Genomic DNA, 22673 nt, shown 5'->3' with positions numbered 1-22673 from the left:
AGGTGAAGACAGCTACAGAGAAAGGAAGGGGCAGATTTGTGAATACATTAATAACATTGAGTACTGATCTTGTACTTTATTCTGTGTGAGACAAGGAGCCAGTGAAGATGTTGCAAAAGAGGAGTGATATGCTCAGATCTTTTCTTTCTGAGGACAAGTTGGGCAGCAGAATTTTGTATACGCTGAAGGGACTGAGACTGATACCCAACGCTTTAACCACTCGGCTATTGCGCCCGTCGGAAAACAAATAAAAATGCTGATGTCCAGAAGCTAAGAGAAATACCTCTGTGACTGCAGCATAAATGTGGAAAACAAAACATTGAAACCAACATATAACACATGCACACACAGAGATATACAGAGAGAGAGACAGAGACAGAGAAATATTTGTACCTCTTTTGTTCACAAAATCTGAAGCTCCATCGGTTTCTGCATTCTATATGCCAATCAACTTGTGTTTGAAATAGTTCAGAGTTTGATTAGGAGCCCCGTTGGCTCTCTGTTGTAATTTTACCAGTGGACCAGTTAGTTTATTTCGTTTACTCTTTTTTATGTGAATTGAGGAGAGTAATGATGACTTAAGGCACAGGTGGGCCCGTGAAGGGGTGGATTTTCGTCTGAAAATCACCATTGTGGATAGACGTTAAACAAAAGAACAAACGAAGGAACAGAGAGAGAGGAATGTTCAATTACTGTTTTGTCCTTGTCAGTGTAGTGCACCATCCAGCCCTCCTTGATGGTCTTGGACCCAGTCCTCTTGGTGTGCTTGATGGACTGCACTACTCGCATCAGTGGGATGTTGCTGCTCTCCGTGGGACTGCACACACCGCAATGAAAACGTTCCACCATTTTCTGACTTTCTGGATATGATATGACTGAATGATATGGATACTACTTATATACAGCACCTATCCTCAGTCAGAGACCAAGCTCTAAGCGCTTTACAAACACGGGGTCATTTACACAACAGGATGCCTACCTGGGTAGAGCCGACGTTGATATCCACACCCCCTCCACCCTCAACATTTCTCTCCATGGGACTGCACACACCACTTTGAAAACTTCCCTCATTTTCTGACTGTTTCTGGATATTTCACCCCGGCAACCTTCACCCTCATCTTATACACACCAGTGCCTTATTGGTGGATAAAATAAGTAACATAACAAATGGGTATATTCTGGCACACTGGGTATCTTCTGGCACATGTCATGGAATGTACGTGCAAAAGTCAGCCATGTCCAGCAATGACCAACAGATCAGAGGAGGAGGCGACTGCTGTCCCACCTATCTGGACTAGAATTTGATTATAGTGGAGAGCGTTTTGCCCTGATTGCATCCTCGCTCTCTTGGCCAAGAAAGCTTTAGAACAGGATGGTCCGCAAAAGCCAACTAGACCCCAAAGGCTGCAGCTCTAAGAGCCAGAGCAATCCTGCCTCCAAGTTTGAGTGTCATAGTGACGGGCGCAATAGCCGAGTGGTTAAAGCGTTGGACTTTCAAGCTGAAGGTCCCGGGTTCGAATCACGGTGACGGCGCCTGGTGGGTAAAGGGTGGAGATTTTTACGATCTCCCAGGTCAACACATGTGCAGACCTGCTAGTGCCTGAACCCCCTTCGTGTGTATATGCAAGCAGAAGATCAAATACGCACGTTAAAGATCCTGAAATCCATGTCAGCGTTCGGTGGGTTATGGAAATAAGAACATACCCAGCATGCACACCCCCGAAAGCGGAGTATGGCTGCCTACATGGCGGGGTAAAAATGGTCATACACGTAAAAGCCCACTCGTGTGCATACGAGTGAAAGTGGGGGTTGCAGCCCACGAACGAAGAAGAAGAGTAAGAAGAGTGTCACAGTCCTTCACAGAAGAGTCAAGACTGAGCTGCAAATGAACTCCCACTGCAAAGGAGAAACCATTGACCATACAGCCCTCACTCTGCTGTCGACTCAACTATAAGCTGTAAGAAGAAAAAAATGCTGAAAACAGATTTCGTTAGGATACAAGGTGAAAAGTTATGACAGGCCACCACATGGAAGTAAGCAAAAACTTCACTCTAGCACATTCTCCCAGCTGCAGTGCATGCAGCCAATTCTTTGGTGAGTTAATTGTAATTGGTTAACAAATGCTGAAAACAAAGAACACATCAACGATTCTGCCTTTTAATCATGAAACTGAAAGTGATCAATCTAGTGGTTCAGCTGAGCACTACTGGTGATGGTTTTAAAAAATTATGGGCATCCTTGATGCAGATACAAACAATGATGACAATGCTGACGACATGCTTTTGACTTCAGCAGCATTGGAAAGTAGTCTCACAACTTTCACTTTGAATACATGTCAGCAGAGGTTCGTAAACTTTTAAAAACTTTTTATTGTACTATGCCCGTTAAGATTTTTTAGGCTTTTTGTGGAAAAAAATCGATGAATATGATACATAAATGGGATAATACTGTTTGACTTTAAAACTTATAGAAAATCTATTTTCCTGTTCTTTTAGAATTGTGGGGATCATCTTTCAAGAAAGAGAAATATTAGAAATATTCTTTGGAGAACGATGTACATTTCAGACTGAGCTTTCTTGACAATGACAGAGTTAACACTTTTTGAGAAGGGATCGTACTACTACAACTGATGACAAAACCAAGTAAATTTTAAAATTTTCACTGAAACTAACTACATTAACACTGGCCATAAATAAACTCATCATCCATTTTAAAGCAGCACATTCAATTCTAAACTAGAACTTTTTCCATGTTTCATAAATTGATGAAGCCCCCCCACCCACCACCCTAAGGACAGGCCCCCCTACCCTCACTTCAGAAAACACACACACACACAAACATGTAACAGCACAGTTTCTGCCATAATGCAATCAATTCAGGAAAAAGTTTAGGACAAGTTGTAAACTTTTCAGATAGGTGTACCTGCTGGCAGATAGGAGGCAGAGACAAACCCAGTTATCCACCTGCCGAAGGGTGGTGCTAAAAATAGCCCTGCGTCACTCTCTGCCTGGCGTCGATGCTCTGTGAGGCATGAGGTCAATAGCAGACTTGTCAAATGAGGAGACGGTTAATGTCAGCTTATTCCGGGGCCCTGCTCTCACACCCGTTAAAGATTCTGGCACTGCCGCAGACGACACTGACATTTGGCAGCTGATACAGATCTGCTCTTACTTCACACCGCTGAGCGTCCCAGTATTTCTTCTTCTTTTTTCTGTCCTGATCATCCATCCAGTCATGTTTGTTTTTTTTTGTTTTGTTTTTCTGGAGGTTGATTTATCACAAAATTTCAGGTGCCTACAGTCAAGCCAACCACCAAAGCTAGATTAGGTCAAAGGTTAAAGGTCCCACAGCCTTTGTTGACAACTGGGGCAGTGATGTCATAGTCACTGTGTCCAGGGCTCAGCACAGGCTGGCACAGCCCCATCCTGTCTGCCACTTTTAATTTTCACGGACGGAAGTCCAGAACCCGTTCACACCTGGGTTAAGTGGGGGAAAAAAAAAAAAAAAAAATCAGAGTTAAGTGCCTTTTACAAGGACACATCACCATGTCAGAACAAGGCCTTGAACCCTGACCACAGGTGAACACTGAATCAGAGGTCCAACGCCCAACCAGTTCTGCCATGGCATCCCCCTGAAGCAGTATCGGGACTGTGAAAACGTGACAAAACTTGCACAACATCTAACATCACATTTTCAACAGCAATCTAGCAAATGTCACCAAATTTAATCTCTGCCAGTGTATTTTCAGAAAAAAAATCCTATCCGAGCACACAAGACAAGGAAATGTCCTTAGCCTTGTACCATTCTGAACAATTTATTATCAAAGATGGTGTTGGTTTTAATGCTCTTGGCCCCTGTGCTAGAATGTTACAGCCCAGCATATATACCCATGACGATGATGATAAGGCCTGCTCCTCCTTTCTAATGCCAAACACATGTCTGCATTCATCCACCACACAATACGCCGCAGACTGACACAAAACCGTCGCCGTTCAGTTATCATACATCTTATTCACCTGAGAGGTGGCTTCTGATCCAGGTCCTCTGTGTTATCCTCATCGTCGTTGGTGGTGGATATATCGTCAGGCATCAGCTCCTCAGAGTCCATGATGAACGACTCATCTGTGTTGATCGACACCTCTGTGTCCAATATACTCTCTTGATCTGCGGACAAAACACACCACATGATAAACACACACACACACAAACAAAAAAAAAAAAAAAAAAACCAAAACAAAAAAACAAAACAAAAAAAACAACCCCCAAATGACCAAAAAAAAAAAAACAAAAAAAAAAGATTCTGATTTTTAAGCTTGACTGACAAGCTCTGGTGAACTCTTTTATTACCAAGATTTTGCATGAAAAAATTGCTCAGAAGCGCCAAATATTTTAGAGTCCACCCTCTCAGTCCCATGATTTGGTTCGTGTCACAAACAGTCAAACTCCATGAAGGAGGGCAGGTTCGTCAATTTCTTATTGTGCAGTTAAGTTGGTGGCAGCTGTGAAGTTTTTTTAATATGTCAAAAACATTAACATCACTCCTTTATGTCGACTCAAGTTGCCTATGGCTGTCAATTGTCTAGCTGACTAAAGTCACCTATAGTGGTGAACTGTCAAGTTGACTAAAGTCACCTATAGCGGTGAACTGTCTAGTCGACTAAAGTCGCACCTATGGCAGTGAATAGTCCATTTGACCAAAGTCCTATGGCGGTGAACTATCTAGTTGACAAAAAGTCACCTATAGCGGTGAACTATCTAGTTGACTAAAGTCACAGATGGTGGTGAACTGTCCAGTTGACTAAACTGTCTAACTGACAAAAGTCACCCATAGTGGTAAACTGTCTAACTGACAAAAGTCACCTATGGCGGTGAACTGTCTAGTTGACAAAAAGTCACCTATGGCGGTGAACTGTCTAGTTGACTAAAAGTCACCTATGGCGGTGAACTATCTAGTTGACTAAAGTCACAGATAGTGGTGAACTGTCCAGTTGACTAAAGTCACCTACGGCAGTGAGCTCTCTAGTCGACTAAAGTCACACCTGTGGCGGTTAACTGTTTAGTTGACCAAAGTCGCCTATGGTGGTGAACTGTCTAGTTGACCAAAGTCACCTATGGTGGTGAACTGTCTAGTTGACTAAAGTCACACCTATGGCAGTGAACTGTCTAGTTGACTAAAGTCACCTATGGCGGTGAACTATCTAGTTGACCAAAGTCACCTATGGTGGTGAACTGTTTAGTTGACAAAAAGTCACCTACGGCAGTGAACTCTCTAGTCGACTAAAGTCACCTATGGCGGTGAACTGTCTAGTTGACCAAAGCCATTTATGGCGGTGAACTGTCTAGCTGACCAAAGCCATTTATGGCGGTGAACTGTCTAGCTGACCAAAGCCGCCTATGGCAGTGAACTGTCTAGTCAACAAAAGTCACCTATGGCAGTGAACTGTCTAGTTGACAAAAGTCACCTATGGCGGTGAACTGTCTAGCTGACCAAAGTCACCAATGGCAGTGAACTGTCTAGTCGACCAAAGCCACTTATGGCGGTGAACTATCTAGCTGACAGTGAACTGTCTAGTCAATTTAAGTCACCTATGGTAGTGAACTGTCTAGACGACTAAAGTCACACCTATGGCGGTGAACTGTCTAGCTGACCAAAGTAAATCGTAGTGAACTGTCTAGTTGACTAAAGTCACACCTATGGCGGTGAACTGTCTAGCTGACCAAAGCTGCCTATGGCGGTGAACTGTCTAGCTGACCAAAGTCACCTATGGCGGTGAACTGTCTAGTTGACCAAAGTCACCAATGGCAGTGTACGGTCTAGTCGACTAAAGTCACCTATGGCGGTAAACTGTCTAGCTGACCAAAGTCACCTATGGCGGTGAACTGTCTAGTTGACCAAAGTCACCAATGGCAGTGTACGGTCTAGTCGACTAAAGTCACCTATGGCGGTAAACTGTCTAGTTGACCAAAGCCACTTATGGCAGTGAACTGTCTAGCTGACCAAAGCCGCCCATGACAGTGAACTGTCTAGTCAATTTAAGTCACCTATGGTAGTGAACTGTCTAGTTGACCAAAGTCACCTATGGCGGTGAACTGTCTAGTTGACCAAAGTCACCTATGGTGGTGAACTGTCTAGTTGACCAAAGTCACATATGGTGGTGAACTAATTGACAAAAAGTCACCTACAGCAGTTAACTGTCTATTTGTATTTGTATTTCTTTTTATCACAACAGATTTCTCTGTGTGAAATTCAGGCTGCTTTCCCCAGGGAGAGCGTGTTGCTGCACTACAGCACCGCCCATTTTTTTTTTGGGGGGGGGGGGGGGGTGGGGGTATTTTTTTCCTGCGTGCAGTTTTTTTAATTTGTTTTTCCTATCAAAGTGGATTTTTCTACAGAATTTTGCCGGGAACAACCCTTTTGTTGCTGTGGATTCTTTTACGTGTGCTAAGTGCATGCTGCACACGGGACCTCAGTTTATTGTCTCATCCGAATAACTAGCGTCCAGACCACCACTCAAGGTCTTGTTGAGGGGGAGAAAATATCGGCGGCTGAGCCATGATTTGAACCAGCGTGCTCAGATTCTCTCGCTTCCTAGGTGGACGCGTTACCTCTAGGCCATCACTCCACTCTGACCAAAGTCACCTGTGGCGGTGAAAGAGTTAACCCCCTGACTGCTGAGCCTTGGTGAAATGAGATCGGAGAGGCGCGAGTCTGAAGTGCAGTTACAACTTTCTGTGTACTCATCAACAGTGTAACTGATCTGTCTGAATATAAACAATGTACTCCGAAGAGGATCAGTATCAGTATCAGTAGCTAGGAGGGTGTCACTGCGTTCGGTCAAATCCATATACGCTACACCACATCTGCCAAGCAGATACCTGACCAGCAGTGTGACCCAACGCGCTTAGTCAGGCCTCGAGGAAAAAACAAAAACAACCCCCCACCCCCCCAAAAAAAAGAAAAAAAAAAGAGGAAGAAGTGGAAACACGGAAAGGTAACTAAAACATCCAGACCTGGAAGATCTGTCTTATCTCTGTGAGGTGACAGCCCTTCACTGATATTCATCAGTAGCAGTTAAGGGGTTAAATCTGATGACTGACTAATCTGTGTAGTGAATTCTAATTTCTGTTCTTTTACCTGAAATGTGTACACTTTAGCACTTGGCTTGTGTAATTGTCAAATACAAAACCCCAAACCATTTACCAGTGACAGTGAAGAGATTCAAAATCCACTGATCAAAAATCAATCATTCTAAAGTCTATAACTTAGTCGAGATCTCTGACTGAGAAAATGTCAAAGTTCAAGTTACCCTGTTCCCATCCACCCTTCTCCCCCTGTATCTAATGAAAAAAAATCAGTCAAAAAGTGACACCTAAACAAAAACTGTAAGTAGTGTCCTTTCACATAAAAAGAATTCAAACAAAAATGTGACATTGCTTATAGCAACATAAATATTGTAGTCTGCTTATATTTCTTACCAAGCTGTCATATTTCTCATTCATTAATGATATTTGATTAATTTCACAGATAAAGACTTAAGATCTCAAAACTGATACTGCCTTTTGACCCAACAATATAACACAGCTGTAAATCCCTCCATTCAAAATACACAATGCTATAATATTCTAAAAAAAAAAAAAAAAAAAAAATACAGATACTTTCAAACAGAGTGGGGCTGAGAATATAATTATGTTCTGCAAACAATGGTCAGGCTTTAGCTCTGTATGGTTCTTCGGACAGAAAAAAACAAACAAAACAAAAAAACCCACACAAAAAACAACAACAAAAATCCCCCCCCCACACACAAAAATAGGTAAATACATATAAAAAGATTTCCATGAATACTGGACAAATGGGTCTTTATGTTATCAGGAAAACAGCTAACCTCTGAAAACTAAAATAACAAACACATATCTTGAACGTATCAAACGTTCTGACTGCTGCCAAAACAGCGTGCGTTACTACACCACCTAAAGGTGTATCAATCATCACGATTGACAACGCAGACTGATGTTTAACTTAACATGCAACCTCCTAAAGTCCCCCCCACCCCTCCCTCCCTCCCTCCCCACCCTCCCCGACATCTAAACAACCATGTATAGGGTTTTGCGTAGGCCTCAGACCTTTCTCAGATCATTACCGGCAGACGCGGGTGACGCAAATGTATTGAACTGTCTGAGAGCGACGGATCTTGTCATCACCAACCTCACAGCGCGGAGCCTTCACCAAAAGGACAAGGGGACACAAAGTACAAACCACAGGGAACCATTGGCGTGCTGGTGTAACAGCCTCAAACTACCTCCCTGCTGTGTTTTACCCCTGGGTCATTCCAGGCTTGCATCAAATAACCCCCCTTACCTCCCCAAGTCAGAAATTACACACTTTTAACCAGTTTAATCAAGCTATTTTTTCTTCTTTTTTGTTTGTGGGTTGCAACTCCCACATTCACTCATATATACATGAGTGGGCTTTGACATGTATGACCATTTTTACCCCCGCCATGTATGCAGTCATACTTTTTTTCTTGGGTGGGGTGGGAAGTGCATGCTGGGAATGCTGTTCTTTCCATAACCCACCAAACACTGACATGGATTAAGGGATCTTTAACGTGTGAACTTGACCTTCTGTATGTGTATACAGAAGGGGGTTCATGCACTCACAGGTCTGCACATCTGTTGACCTGAGAGACTGGAAAAAAATCTCCACCCTTTACTCACCGGTCGCTGTTACAGGGACCCAAAACCAAGACACTCAGATAATAAGTCCTGCTCTTTAACCACTCTGTTGCACCCTTCAATCAAGCAACTGAAAAAGGGGGGCTCAGGGGGGATGGAGGGTGGGGGGGTGGGGGGGGGCAGTTCTGGGCTATTCTTCACTGACCTCCCACACCTGTTTTCCCCTCCTCTCCACTGCGACATAACAGAAGCAAACATGGAGGAGTTCTACTCTAACAGCTTGTACTGATTCTGCCTGGGCTGAATTTACCCTTGGGGAGTCATTTCAAGCCATCTTAGAATGTCCCCCCAAATCCACTACAAAGGGAGGTTTATTAGCTCCAACTATGGGAGGTCAGTTCTGACTAGTTCAAGTTTAACCCTAGGGAGGCCATCCCAGGCCAGTGTACACAGACCCTGTGGATAAGCCAGGCTAGCCAGAGCTTCAAGAATATGTGGTATAGCAAGATGTCTTCATAAATGAATAAATAAATTTGACTCCAGGGAAAAATCAACGGGGGCGAAAACAGGCTGTTACACGGACAACACACAGCAGCAGTATCTGTCAGTGTTACCTTCTGTGGCGTTGTTGTGGGCAGACATCTCCCCGGCACAGTCGTTGGGCACCTGGGGGGCGCACCGCTTGTGACAGTTAAACTTGCAGTCTGCGGAGAAGTGTTATGAAATGGTAACACAATAACGTGGGGGTGTAAAACAAACATTAACCAAACAGTAAAAAAACAACAACAAAAAAACAACCCCGCAACACACACACACACACACACACTCTATCTCTCTCTCACACACACAAAGTAAAGCAGAAAAAATAAAATAAAACAAAAATTACAATACAAGGAAAGGACAAAAGCTAAAATGAATTAAAAAAAAAATAAAAAAAAACAGATCAAGGAAAGGACACATACATAAATCAGCAGTGAATCAAACAAACATCAGCAAACAAACGCATGAAGGAAAAGACATCATCAGACAGATATTCAAGCATTACTATTTCCTGAAAACATTAATAAAAGAAAGAAGGCAAGTTTGAGTGGAGATGGATCTGATCAGCGTGCGTGCGCACACACACACACACCACACACACACATACCACACACATGCAAGCACAAATCATTTTTATCATTTCCCTGCACCCCCCAGTAACCGCATGGCTTGTGAAGAACTGATATGATAGAGAGTATGAAAACTGCCAATATTCTTCTACAGCCAACAATGGCATGATATGTACATGCGTTCTGTTTCAGATAAATGTCAGATTTGATCCTGGCATCACAGCATTAGCCATAAAACCACAGACGCACACTCAAGTCGTACTCATCCACACAAACACACACATGCATGCTTCTGCACACCTGCACGCACATTTAAAAAAAAAAAAGCAGACTCATATACACATACACACACACATACACACACACACAGACCACATGCACACACACCACAACATTCAGCACATGTGGTTGTTACAAGCACATACATACATACATACAGACTCGCGCAATCAGAGAGCTAGGTAACCTACTCTGAATCGCTTTGAAAGAAACAATAGACACTGGACATTACAGGGCATTGAAATTTCATCATTTATCGTAATCATACGCACATGCACACACACACACACACACACACACACAGCGACTCACTTTCAGCATTTATCACTGTCCTACACTAATAACACACATATTTTCATCATTGTTGTTGTCTCACCACATAGACACTCACACAACTACACATACACATTTTCTGTTTCAGCATTTACTGTTGTCACAAACACCTGTAGACACTAAAAATCTCGCTACTGTTGTCACACGTGCACACACATCACACACACACTGCATTTGTCACTGTCATACACACATGCAATTTCAATATCAACTGTTGGCATGCATACACATACACATGCAAATGCACAGATGCACTCTCTCTTTTTCTTTTTTTTTTTTTTTAATAAATAAAACTTCTTATATTCTCCCATTTGGTGCTCAATAAAATGATAATAATAATAATAATAATAATAATGGATACTTATATAACACACTATCCAGAAATCTGCTCTAGGTGCTTTACAAAAACACTTTTAACATAAAACATTACATCAATGTTATATACAAACACACCAAAATGTGACCACACACACACACACACACACACACACTGCATACATACATTTTAACATACATGTGTATCTAACAGCTACCCTAACACATACGCACACATAGGCAGGCACAAACTTACATAAACACACGAACACACAATACACATTCATATACATGCATGTAGTTATGTACACATACATATGTATACACACATAGTCAAGCACAGCTAACGCGAAGGAAGTGGACCTGCCACAATTGAACTTACTGCTGAGGGAAAAGGTGAGTTTTGAGACGAGATTTAAAAGCTGCGAGGGAATCAGAATGACGGAGGTTATCAGGGAGCTTGTTCCACATCTTTGGTGATTGAAAAGAAAACGATCTGTGTCCATAGGTCTTACTTCTGACGTGAGGCATCCTGAGAAGTCAAGTATCAGAGGAAGAACGGAGCTGGCGAGATGGGGTATAGATATGGAGGAGTTCAGAAAGATACTTGGGGCCAGATCTGTTGACTGCAGAAAAGGTCAGAGTGGATAGCTTACAGTCTATTCGATCAGAAACAGACAACCAGTGGAGAGACTGAAGGAGAGGAGAAACATGGTCAAATTTAGCAGCTCTGCAAATGAGTCTGGCAGTATTATTCTGAATTCGTTGGAGTCTGCTAACAGATATTTGGGAAGGCCGGCCAAAAGAGAGTTGCAGTAATCCAATCTTGAGAGAACCAGAGAGCATACAAGTGTCTTGGTTGCATCAGTTGAGAGATAGTGGCGGATAGAGCTGATTCTACGCAGTTCCAAATAGGCAACTTTACAGATATTCGAAATGTGCTGTTGGAAGGAAAGAGACTAGTCTAGGATTACATCAAGACTGCGAAAAGAAGGAGAAAGTGAAACAGGTGTGCTATTGATCAGAACAGAGTCAGGAAAGGAAGGGTGTTGACGAAACTTCTTTGGACAGGTTATCATAAATTCAGTCTTATCATCATTTAGTTGCAGCTTGTTGAGGGTCATCCAGTCCTTTAGGCCAGCAATGCACTCCTGTGTTTGAGTCACCAGTGCATCAAATTCAGCTATGGAAGCCGACTGATAAAGTTTTGTGTCATCAGCAAAGCTCTCATGTGACATCGCATGATGACTGATGACATCCGACACAGGAGCCGCATTCAGCACGAAAAGAACAGGACCTAGGACGGACCCCTGTGGGACACCATATTTTAAGGCAGATACTCTAGAGTATCTACCATTCACACACACTTTCTGTGTACGATCTGACAGGTAAGATGTGATCCATACTGGTGCAGTGTCACAAATATCAAAGGAAGTTTTAAGTCTGTTCAAGAGGATAGAGTGGTCAATAGCGTCAAAAGCTGCTGACAAATCTAAGAGAGCGAGAACAGATATCTTATCCTCATCAAATCCTGAAAGCAAATCATTCACTATTCTAAGAAGGGCCGTTTCGCAACTATGACCACGTCTATAAGCTGACTGGTGGGAATTAAGTAAACCATTTTGTTCCAGATGAGCTAAGAGCTGAGACAATATGATCTTTTCTAGCAGTTTTGATAAAAATGACAGATTAGAGACAGGTCGATAATTTTTCAAACAACTGTGATCCAAAGATGGTTTCTTGATGAGTGGATGTACAACAGCAGATTTGAAGCTTTCTGGGAAACAACCAGACAGTAAGGAAGAATTGATGACATAAGTAATATGTGGCAGTAGAACATCAATACATTCAACCAACAAGTAGACAGGACAGGGTCAAGCTCACAGGATTTTGGACAAGCGCTCAGACACACTTTCTTCACAAAATCTTCAGTAACCGGTTGGAAACAATGTAAAACAGGACCACAGTACACAGGTTCTTTAACGGGTGAAGAAGGAGACACAACAGAGTCAAGCTTCTCACGAATGCATGATATTTTGCCGGTGAAGATGTCAGAAAACGTTTGAGGGAGTTCCTGCACCGAAAATGTTGTAGGGAGAGGAGTGTTTTTCATTTTACCTAGCAGATTGTTCGTAGCGTTGAAAAGCTGTTTGGCTGTGGTGCATGCAAGGATTTTAGAAGAGCAGAACTTTGACTTTGCCCTGTCAACAATGTTTGTTACACTATTCCTGGCTGTCTGAAAAATGTCCCTACTGACGGTCAAACAAGTGGCGCGCCAGTGCCTCTCAGCTCTCCTTCTCTCCTGCTTGGCCTCCAACAGCTCTGGTCCCACAGTGTTGTACGAAGGTGATGGAGGACGATTGGAGATCAGGTGCCGAGTCGACAGGCGTGCCTGTCGAGTGCAGTGCGAAGGACAATGGATAGGTGGTCAGCAGTCGGCTCAAAAGGGATATCAGTCAGCAGGTCAGCTTTAAATAAGTCTAAGTCAACTGAGGTCAGTGTGCGCACCTCCTTATACACACGGGGCGTGGGAGGTTTGGTGAGGTTCAGATGACACGTCACACTGTGATGGTCAGAGGACAGGGTGTGATCGATGGTGGTAGACTTCAGGAGGCAGTCCTCATTTCTGTGCAACACCCAATTGACGATGTGACCACGGTTGTGTGTAGGCTCGGTTACAGACTGGTTAAGATCGAACAAACTGACAATTTCAAGTAATTTAGAGGTATAAAACGGTGTAGGTGAATCAAAATGAAAATTAAAGTCACCGACAATAAGTAGGGAGCCTGGTAAACTGTTAGCGTATTCTAAGAAGTCTGGAAACTGTTCTATGAACATCGTATCAGAAAGTTTATTTTTCTTGTTTGGTGGCGGGCGGTAGAGGCAGAACACATTGAGGTGGGAATGTGGCAGCGACAGTGAAAGCTGGGCCAGTTCAAAGGAGCCATGGTTGAATGGGAAGGCAGTCATGTACGTTGTGTGTGGGAGCAGCCTGTCTGACACAACGAAGGTGATTCCTCCCCCGCAAGTTGTTGTAACACGAGGGAAGGAGGTGGTAGTGTAGCCAGGGGGAGCGAGATCTCGACATTTAGCTTCATCCCCAGTACTGCGAAGCCAAGTTTCTGTGATACAAAGGACGTCCAGGCTGATCGAAAGCAGATGTTCGCTGATCACTGAGTGTTTGAGGCGAGGACCAACCGACTGAGTGTTGAACAGACCTAGAGAAATTTGAGCTGAGCGGTGGGAGGGAAAGCAGGACAGAGGTACACGAATAAGGTTATTAAAGTTGATACATTTAAAAGTATGGTCAGTGGAAGTTACACATCCAGAACTACACACAACAGCTATCTTCCTCTGCTTGTGACGTCCTGTACGATGAGTGCGAAACACGGGGGAGGTAACAACCTATACCCACACCTCTGATGGCGTCGATGACAGAAGGGTCAAGTGCTGCAGGAGGCACGGACAGGACCTGGTCCCGTGTGTAAAACACACGGGGAGAATGAACATCAAGCAAGGGCCTGTGGTAGAGGTCAGCTTCAGGAACACGCGGAGCGGGCTGCGCGTGCGAAAGGGGATGGTGAAGAAATGGCGTGCTCTGCCAAGCAAGAATACTTGCCAGGTTACACAGAAAATATGTCCAAAAAACTTGAAGTTCCGGTGGCAGAATCGCACAAAACAAGCACCAGTGTATACTCCACTCCATCATAAAGCACATACACAACCTTCACGTCAACGCACAATCACATTCCAACACAACTGACAAAAGAAATGAGAGCTAGGACTATGCTGCCTGTCAGGCGTAGCCCTACTCACTCATATATGATCTAATTTCCACTTTGACATCGCAATGAAATGAAACCAAGGACATATACACAGAAGAAATTGATGGGACACAGACAAAGATATTGGTAGAAACAGAAAAGGAAAGACAGATGGAAAACCACCCACCAAGAGACAGACACAGAGAAACACACAGAAAGAGACAGCATGAAGCACATGGGAATGGGGTAGATTTTCATCTAAATCACAACTGTGCATAGACAAAAGAATGAACACACACACACACTCTTCCTGTCTCTCTCTCTCTCTCCACACACACTCACACATTCCCATATCCCCACCATCCTCACACACACATTCCCCCCTCCCACAAACTCTCCCCCCCCACCCACACATCCACCCACACCCATATACACCCCCCCCTACACATACATCCCCCCACCATCCTCACACACACATTGCCCCCTCCCCTCTACACTCTCCCCCCCCACACACACACACATCCACCCATACCCATATACACCCCCTCCCCTACACATACATCCCCCCAACCACACACACACACATCCATCCCCCACCCACCCCCACCCATACACATATTCTCCACCACCCCCACCACCCTCACTCCAAAACACCTTCTCACCTTTGTCACCCTGACAGTCCCTTTCACACCTTCACTACCCCCACCCTCCCCCCCAACCTCCTGCTCTGCCCACCCTCCTCCCTCACCCCCCACCCACCTTTACACTGGACACCCTGACACCCCAAAGCACACACTCATCTCCCCACCCCCCAACTCTTCTCCTCTGCCCACCCTCCTCCCTCACCCTCCACCCACCTTCACACTGGACACCCTGACAGCCCCTTGCACACATTCACTACCCCCCACCACTCATCCTCCTCTCTCCCTATTCCCCTATCTCCAAACCCCCCCACCCACCTTTACACTGACACCTGACACCCCTAGTACACACTCATTACCCCCCCCCCCCACTCTTCCTTCTCTGTCCACCCTCCTCCCCTACCCTCAACCCACCTTCACACTGGACACCCTGACACCCCAAAGCACACACTCATCTCCCCACCCCCCAACTCTGCTCCTCTGCCCACCCTCCTCCCTCACCCTCCACCCACCTTCACACTGGACACCCTGACAGCCCCTTGCACACATTCACTACCCCCCACCCCTCATCCTCCTCTCTCCCTATTCCCCTATCTCCAAACCCCCCCACCCACCTTTACACTGACACCTGACACTCCTAGTACACACTCATCACCCACACACACTCACACATTCCCATATCCCCACCATCCTCACACTCTTCCTTCTCTGTCCACCCTCCTCCCCTACCCTCAACCCACCTTAATACTGGACACCCTGACACCCCCTAGCACACACTCCTCCCCCCCACCTATCCTCCCTCCCTCTACTCCCCCCCCCCAACCCCAACCCCCACACCTTTATGCTGGACACCTTGACAGCCCCTAGCACACACTCACTACCCCCCCCTCCCTCCTCTCACCCCCACCTTTACACTGGACCCCCTGACGGAAGATGCCTCGAAGCAGCCTGCGGCACCACTGGCAGACAGTGGGGCGGCGGTAGTTGTGCATGACGAAGGTGTGCGGCACCTTGATGCGGTTGGCAAACTCCCGCTCCAGCCACAGGGGGCGCCCGCTCCACGACTTGGACCGCCCTCCCCCCGGGGAGGGGGGCGTGGGCTGGGTGGGCACCGACAGGAGGTTCTGGGGGGGGAGAGACAAAGACGTCTAGCTACAAGTTTGGTGTTGTATGTCGGGTCTGGGGGCCAAGGTTTACTGCATGTATGTTTTAGGCCAGGTTTGTTGTGTGTGTTCGAATCTCTGGCAACGACGCCAGGTGGAAAAAGGGTGGAGATTTTTCCGATCTCCCAGGTCAACATATGTGCAGACATGCTTGTGCCTGAACCCCTTTCGTGCAAGCGGAAGATCAGATACGCACGTTAGAGATCCTGTTATCCATGTCAGCGTTCGGTGGGCTATGGAAACAAGAACATACCCAGCATGCACACCCCAGAAAACGGAGTATGGCTGCCTACATGGTGGGGTAAAATGGTCATACACATAAAAGCCCATTTATTGTAAGTATCAGTTTTGAGGCCATGTTTGATGTATGTATCGGGCAGAAGTTATTTTGTGTTCCTTCGTGTGTTCGAAGACTCCTCACCAAACAGATCATTCAGTATCTGTTTGTTCAGTTTCTTCACAGGAGACATCTTGGCATGCTGGCCAGACTACACACGCTGCATAAGCTTACTCTTTTGCCCTCTTGAAAGATCATTTTGACTTGGTTCACTCACAGCCAAACACACAAACACACACAAACACACTGTAAAAACCAATTCTTTTACCCTCAACAAAGATTTTTCACACACACACACACACACAACCACACACACACACACTCGTACCACTTCTGCCACACTACGACAGAAATCACACCACTCAAAAAGCAAGAGCAATACAAAAAAAAAACCACCCTCTGTTTCCCGACTCAAGAAGACGGGCAACTAAATCTCCCACACTTGGCAAGTGTCTGTTTCAGCCATTCCTGTCAGCTGAGACCCACGTTGACTGACAGCTGGTGAGAACAACTGGAGCAGACTCTGCATGCAGGAGATTGCTTGACAACAGCACAGCAACCACTGCTTTCACTGTGAGCAGGTTACTTTACCGCTGTTTTCACTGCCAAGAGGTTACTTAACTGAAGTTTTCACTGTAAAGAGGATACTTAATCGCTGTTTTCAATGCAAAGAGGATACTTAACTGCTGTTTTCACTGCAAAGAGGATACTTAATTGCTGTTTTCACTGCAAAGAAGTTACTTGAAAACAGTTTTCACTGTAAAGAGGATACTTAGCCGCTGTTTTCACTGCAAAGAGGTTACTTATCCCCTGTTTTCACTGTAAAGAGGATACTTAACCACTGTTTTCACCACAAAGAGGTTACTTACCCCCTGTTTTCACTTTAAAGAGGATACTTAACCACTGTTTTCACTGCAAAGAGGTTACTTATCCCCTGTTTTCACTGTAAAGAGGATACTTAACCACTGTTTTCACTGCAAAGAGGTTACTTATCACCTGTTTTCACTGTAAAGAGGTTACTTATCCCCTGTTTTCACTGTAAAGAGGATACTTAACCACTGTTTTCACTGCAAAGAGGTTACTTATCACCTGTTTTCACTGTAAAGAGGTTACTTATCCCCTGTTTTCACTGTAAAGAGGATACTTAACCACTGTTTTCACTGCAAAGAGGTTACTTATCCACTGTTTTCACCATAAAGAGGTTACTTATCCACTGTTTTCACCACAAAGAGGTTACTTATCCCCTGTTTTCACTTTAAAGAGGATACTTAACCACTGTTTTCACCATAAAGAGGTTACTTATCCCCTGTTTTCACTGTAAAGAGGATACTTAACCACTGTTTTCACTGCTAAGAGGTTACTTATCCAGTTTTCACCATAAAGAGGTTACTTTTCCACTGTTTTCACCACAAAGAGGTTACTTAACCACTGTTTTCACTGTAAAGAGGATACTTAACCACTGTTTTCACCATAAAGAGGTTACTTATCCACTGTTTTCACCATAAAGAGGTTACTTTTCCACTGTTTTCACCACAAAGAAATTACTTATCCCCTGTTTTCACTTTAAAGAGGATACTTAACCACTGTTTTCACTGCAAAGAGGTAACTTATCCACTGCTTTCACTGTAAAGAGGTAACTTATCCACTGCTTTCACTGTAAAGAGGTAACTTATCCACTGTTTTCACTACAAACATGTTATGCAACTTCCTTGACAGCAACCACTGTTTCCACTGTAAAGGGGTTAAGTAACACTTTTGACAGCAACCACTGTTTCCACTGTAAAGAAGTTAAGTAACACCTTTGACAGCAACCACTGTTTCCACTGTAAAGAGGTTAAGTAACACCTTTGACAGCAACCACTGTTTCCACTGTAAAGAGGTTAAGTAACACCTTTGACAGCAACCACTGTTTCCACTGTAAAGAGGTTACGTAACATCACTGACAGCAACCACTGTTTCCACTGTAAAGAGGTTACGTAATACCTTTGACAGCAACCACTGTTTCCACTGTAAAGAGGTTATGTAACATCACTGACAGCAACCACTGTTTCCACTGTAAAGAGGTTACGTAATACCTCTGACAGCAACCACTGTTTCCACTGTAAAGAGGTTAAGTAACACCCTTGACAGCAACCACTGTTTCCACTGTAAATATGTTACGTAACACCCTTGACAGCAACCACTGTTTCCACTGTAAAGAGGTCACTCAGCACCTCAACTGTTGCAGGAGGTTGCTTTGATGACACCACAGCAACAAAAAAGTAAATGTTTTCATTGTAGAGGTTGCTTAACCCTTTGCCTGCTGCAGGAGATTGCTTGACAACATCACAGCAAAGAGTGCTTTCACTGGAAAGATGTCACTTTAACTGACAGCTGCCACTGGGTGCTCATCATTCGTTTCCTGTGTCATTCAATCAGAGTCGAGTTGCACATACTCACACACACATTCTCTCTCTCTCTCACACACACACACACACACAAACACGTATCGTGAAACTGATTTTACGTTACTCTTTTGTTATTTGGACACAATAATAATAATAATTAGTATTCATACAGCATTGAATCTTGTGCAGAGACAAATCAAAGCCCATTCACGCCAGTCAATACCTTTAAACTGGGGAAATTCAGAAACCATGGTATCTGATGTAAGAATGCTGTCAAATAAAAAGTGGTACTGTGAACAGCTTTTGAGTCTTCAAGTCAGACATTCTGCTAAGGTTCTTTCAACAATTTAGTTCAGTTCTCAACACTTGAACAGCCAACAAAACCATGCTACTTTTGTGTGCAGTTGTTTTTATCATTGTTACCCAAATTATGGATACAGTAATGTTCCTTTGTAAATATCAAGTTTGAGGCATTTGCTCAAGACCTTTTTTTTGTTGTTGTTGTTTACTGATATGACTATGTGATGTGTGTGGTTATCATCACTTGTTTTATTGTAATACAAGGAGAGGATCATGAAGACCAGCTCTTCTCTCTCTCCTGCCAGCTGTCATATTTGAACATGATCATGATTTCTTTTTCTTCTTTTTTGTTTTGTTTTTTGTAATGCTGTGTTAAATGCTGACAGTCATTAACTTCTGGTTTTCCAGAATCAACAACTGACGTTTTACTTCCAGTACACACATCCATCAAAAGTCTGGTTTTCCTTGTTTAAAAAAAAAAGAAAAAGAAAAAAAGTAGCACCTACCTGCGCATGGTTGTCTGTGGGCGTCTCTGGCTTGGCGGGGAGAGGCAGGGTGAAGGAGAGGTTAGACGAGGACAGGCGGCGGTACCTGTCCCGGGCACAGTTGTTCGGGATCTTGTAGGCACACCGCTTGTGGAAGTTCATCCCACACCCTGCTCCACACACACACACACACACACACACACACACACAAACACAGCCAGCAACAGCCCATGTTATAATAATGGTGATGATGATGATGATGATGATAAAATGATGATGATCATAATAACAATAATAATAATGATAATAATAAAATGATGATGATGATGATAATATAAAAGAAAAGTTCATGTACAGCAGCAGCCTGTTCCACACACAACAGCCCAAGGTTTATGACCTATTCAAAACAACAACACCCCATGTTTTAAGACCTATTCAAAACACACCACAAACAACAACAGCCCACGTTTTACGTCCTATTCAAAACACACCACAAACATCAACAGCCCACGTTTTATGACCTATTCAAAACACACAACAAACAACAACAGCCCACGTTTTATGACCTATTCAAAACACACCACAAACATCAACAGCCCAAGTTTTACATCATATTCAAAACACACCACAAACAACACCAGCCCACGTTTTACGTCCTATTCAAAGCACACAACAAACAACAGCCCACGTTTTACGTCCTATTCAAAACACACCACAAACAACACCAGCCCACGTTTTACGACCTATTCAAAACACACCACAAACAACAGCAGCCCACGTTTTACGTCCTATTCAAAACACACCACAAACAACAACAGCCCAAGTTTTAAGACCTATTCAAAACACACCACAAACAACAACAGCCCACGTTTTACGTCCTATTCAAAACACACCACAAACATCAACAGCCCAAGTTTTATGACCTATTCAAAACAACAACAGCCCACGTTTTACGACCTATTCAAAACACACCACAAACAACAACAGCCCATGTTTTATGACCTATTCAAAACAACAACAGCCCACATTTTATGACCTATTCAAAACACACCACAAAAAACACCAGCCCACGTTTTACGTCCTATTCAAAGCACACAACAAACAACAGCCTACGTTTTACGTCCTATTCAAAACACACAACAAACAACAGCCCATGTTTTACGTCCTATTCAAAACACACAACAAACAACAGCCCACGTTTTACGTCCTATTCAAAACACACAACAAACAACAGCCCATGTTTTACGACCTATTCAAAACACACCACAAACAACAACAGCCCATGTTTTACGACCTATTCAAAACACACAACAAACAACAACAGCCCAAGTTTTACGACCTATTCAAAGCACACCACAAACAACACCAGCCCACGTTTTACGACCTATTCAAAACACACAACAAACACCAGCCCATGTTTTACGACCTATTCAAAACACACCACAAACAACAACAGCCCATGTTTTACATCATATTCAAAACACACCACAAACAACAGCCCACGTTTTACGACCTATTCAAAGCACACAACAAACACCAGCCCACATTTTACGACCTATTCAAAACACACCACAAACAACACCAGCCCACGTTTTATGACCTATTCAAAACACACAACAAACAACAGCCCACGTTTTACGACCTATTCAAAACACACCACAAACAACAACAGCCCATGTTTTACGACCTATTCAAAACACACCACAAACAACACCAGCCCATGTTTTACGACCTATTCAAAACACACCACAAACAACAACAGCCCAAGTTTTACATCATATTCAAAACACACCACAAACAACACCAGCCCACGTTTTACGACCTATTCAAAGCACACAACAAACACCAGCCCACATTTTACGACCTATTCAAAACACACCACAAACAACACCAGCCCACGTTTTATGACCTATTCAAAGCACACAACAAACACCAGCCCACGTTTTACGACCTATTCAAAACACACCACAAACAACAACAGCCCATGTTTTATGTCCTATTAAAAATGCACAACCAACAACAACAGCCCAGGTTTTACGTCATATTCAAAAACGCAAGCAAACAACACCTCACATCTAACTTCCTGTTCGAAACACAGAACAAATAGCAGCTTAAGACTCATAGCCGATCAAAAACATTGAAAGAAATTACAGTTTCAGTTTCAGGCTTGGATATGCCTGTGGGACATTACTTTAAAACCAACACCTGTTTCCTTGTGAAAAGACTTTTAAGTGAATTTCATTTTCAGTCTCATTCTCAAGAAGTACCAAAGTGTGCAGACTGGTCCATATATGCTACACCAAATCCGTTAAAAAAAAAAAAAAGAAAAAAAAAGAAAAAAAAAGAAAAAAAGGAGGGTGGTGGTGGTGGCAGATGACGTCTGACCTACACATAAAGGCAACACGCTGGTCAGGACTTGAAAGAGAAGTGAGAGAGACTGAGACTGACACAGAGATGAGAGAAAGGCAGACCCAGTTAAGTTGCCCCCAGTTACATAAGCCATTGGAACAAGGGGATCACTCATAAATGGCCTGACGCTTTGCTGTATACTTCCTTGGCAAAAACCATCATTAGGTAATGACGCTGACAACGGAATGTGATAAAAAAAAAACAACAACAAAAAAACATGTGCTGCAAAGTTACTGTGTTGTTCTTTTTGCGAAGAATGCATCACTCACTGTCTTGTTTAGCTTGTCACACAGGAGATCACATTCACACACACACACACACACACACACACACACACAATCAATATCCACACATTCACAAACCTGTCTATGTAACAAAATGTCCACAAACCATGCAGGATGTATTTTTCATGTACTGAAGACACAGGGTAAGCACAGCTATCACACACACAAGACCTACATAAAAAGAAAAGAAAAGA

General features: G+C 43.7%; 1 protein-coding gene across 3 annotated transcripts in view; it reads right to left on the bottom strand.

Annotated features, from left to right (window-relative positions):
- The window catches only part of LOC143281712 (serine/threonine-protein kinase D1-like), a 106885-nt gene that overhangs the window by 38765 nt on the left and 45447 nt on the right, over positions 1 to 22673 (bottom strand). For all 3 annotated transcript variants that reach the window (XM_076586977.1, XM_076586978.1, XM_076586976.1), the window contains exons 4-8: positions 19808 to 19956; positions 16022 to 16238; positions 9288 to 9377; positions 4017 to 4164; positions 694 to 817 (exon numbers count right to left, since the gene is read on the bottom strand). In XM_076586977.1, the coding sequence (XP_076443092.1) occupies positions 694 to 817; positions 4017 to 4164; positions 9288 to 9377; positions 16022 to 16238; positions 19808 to 19956 (728 nt within the window). The remainder of the gene's footprint in view (positions 1 to 693; positions 818 to 4016; positions 4165 to 9287; positions 9378 to 16021; positions 16239 to 19807; positions 19957 to 22673) is intronic.

The sequence above is a fragment of the Babylonia areolata genome, chromosome 4, assembly GCF_041734735.1.
Source record: "Babylonia areolata isolate BAREFJ2019XMU chromosome 4, ASM4173473v1, whole genome shotgun sequence".
Taxonomy (NCBI): domain Eukaryota; kingdom Metazoa; phylum Mollusca; class Gastropoda; order Neogastropoda; family Buccinidae; genus Babylonia; species Babylonia areolata.
The sequence above is the reverse complement of the archived record's forward strand: the minus strand, read 5'-3'. Positions and strand labels throughout refer to the sequence as shown.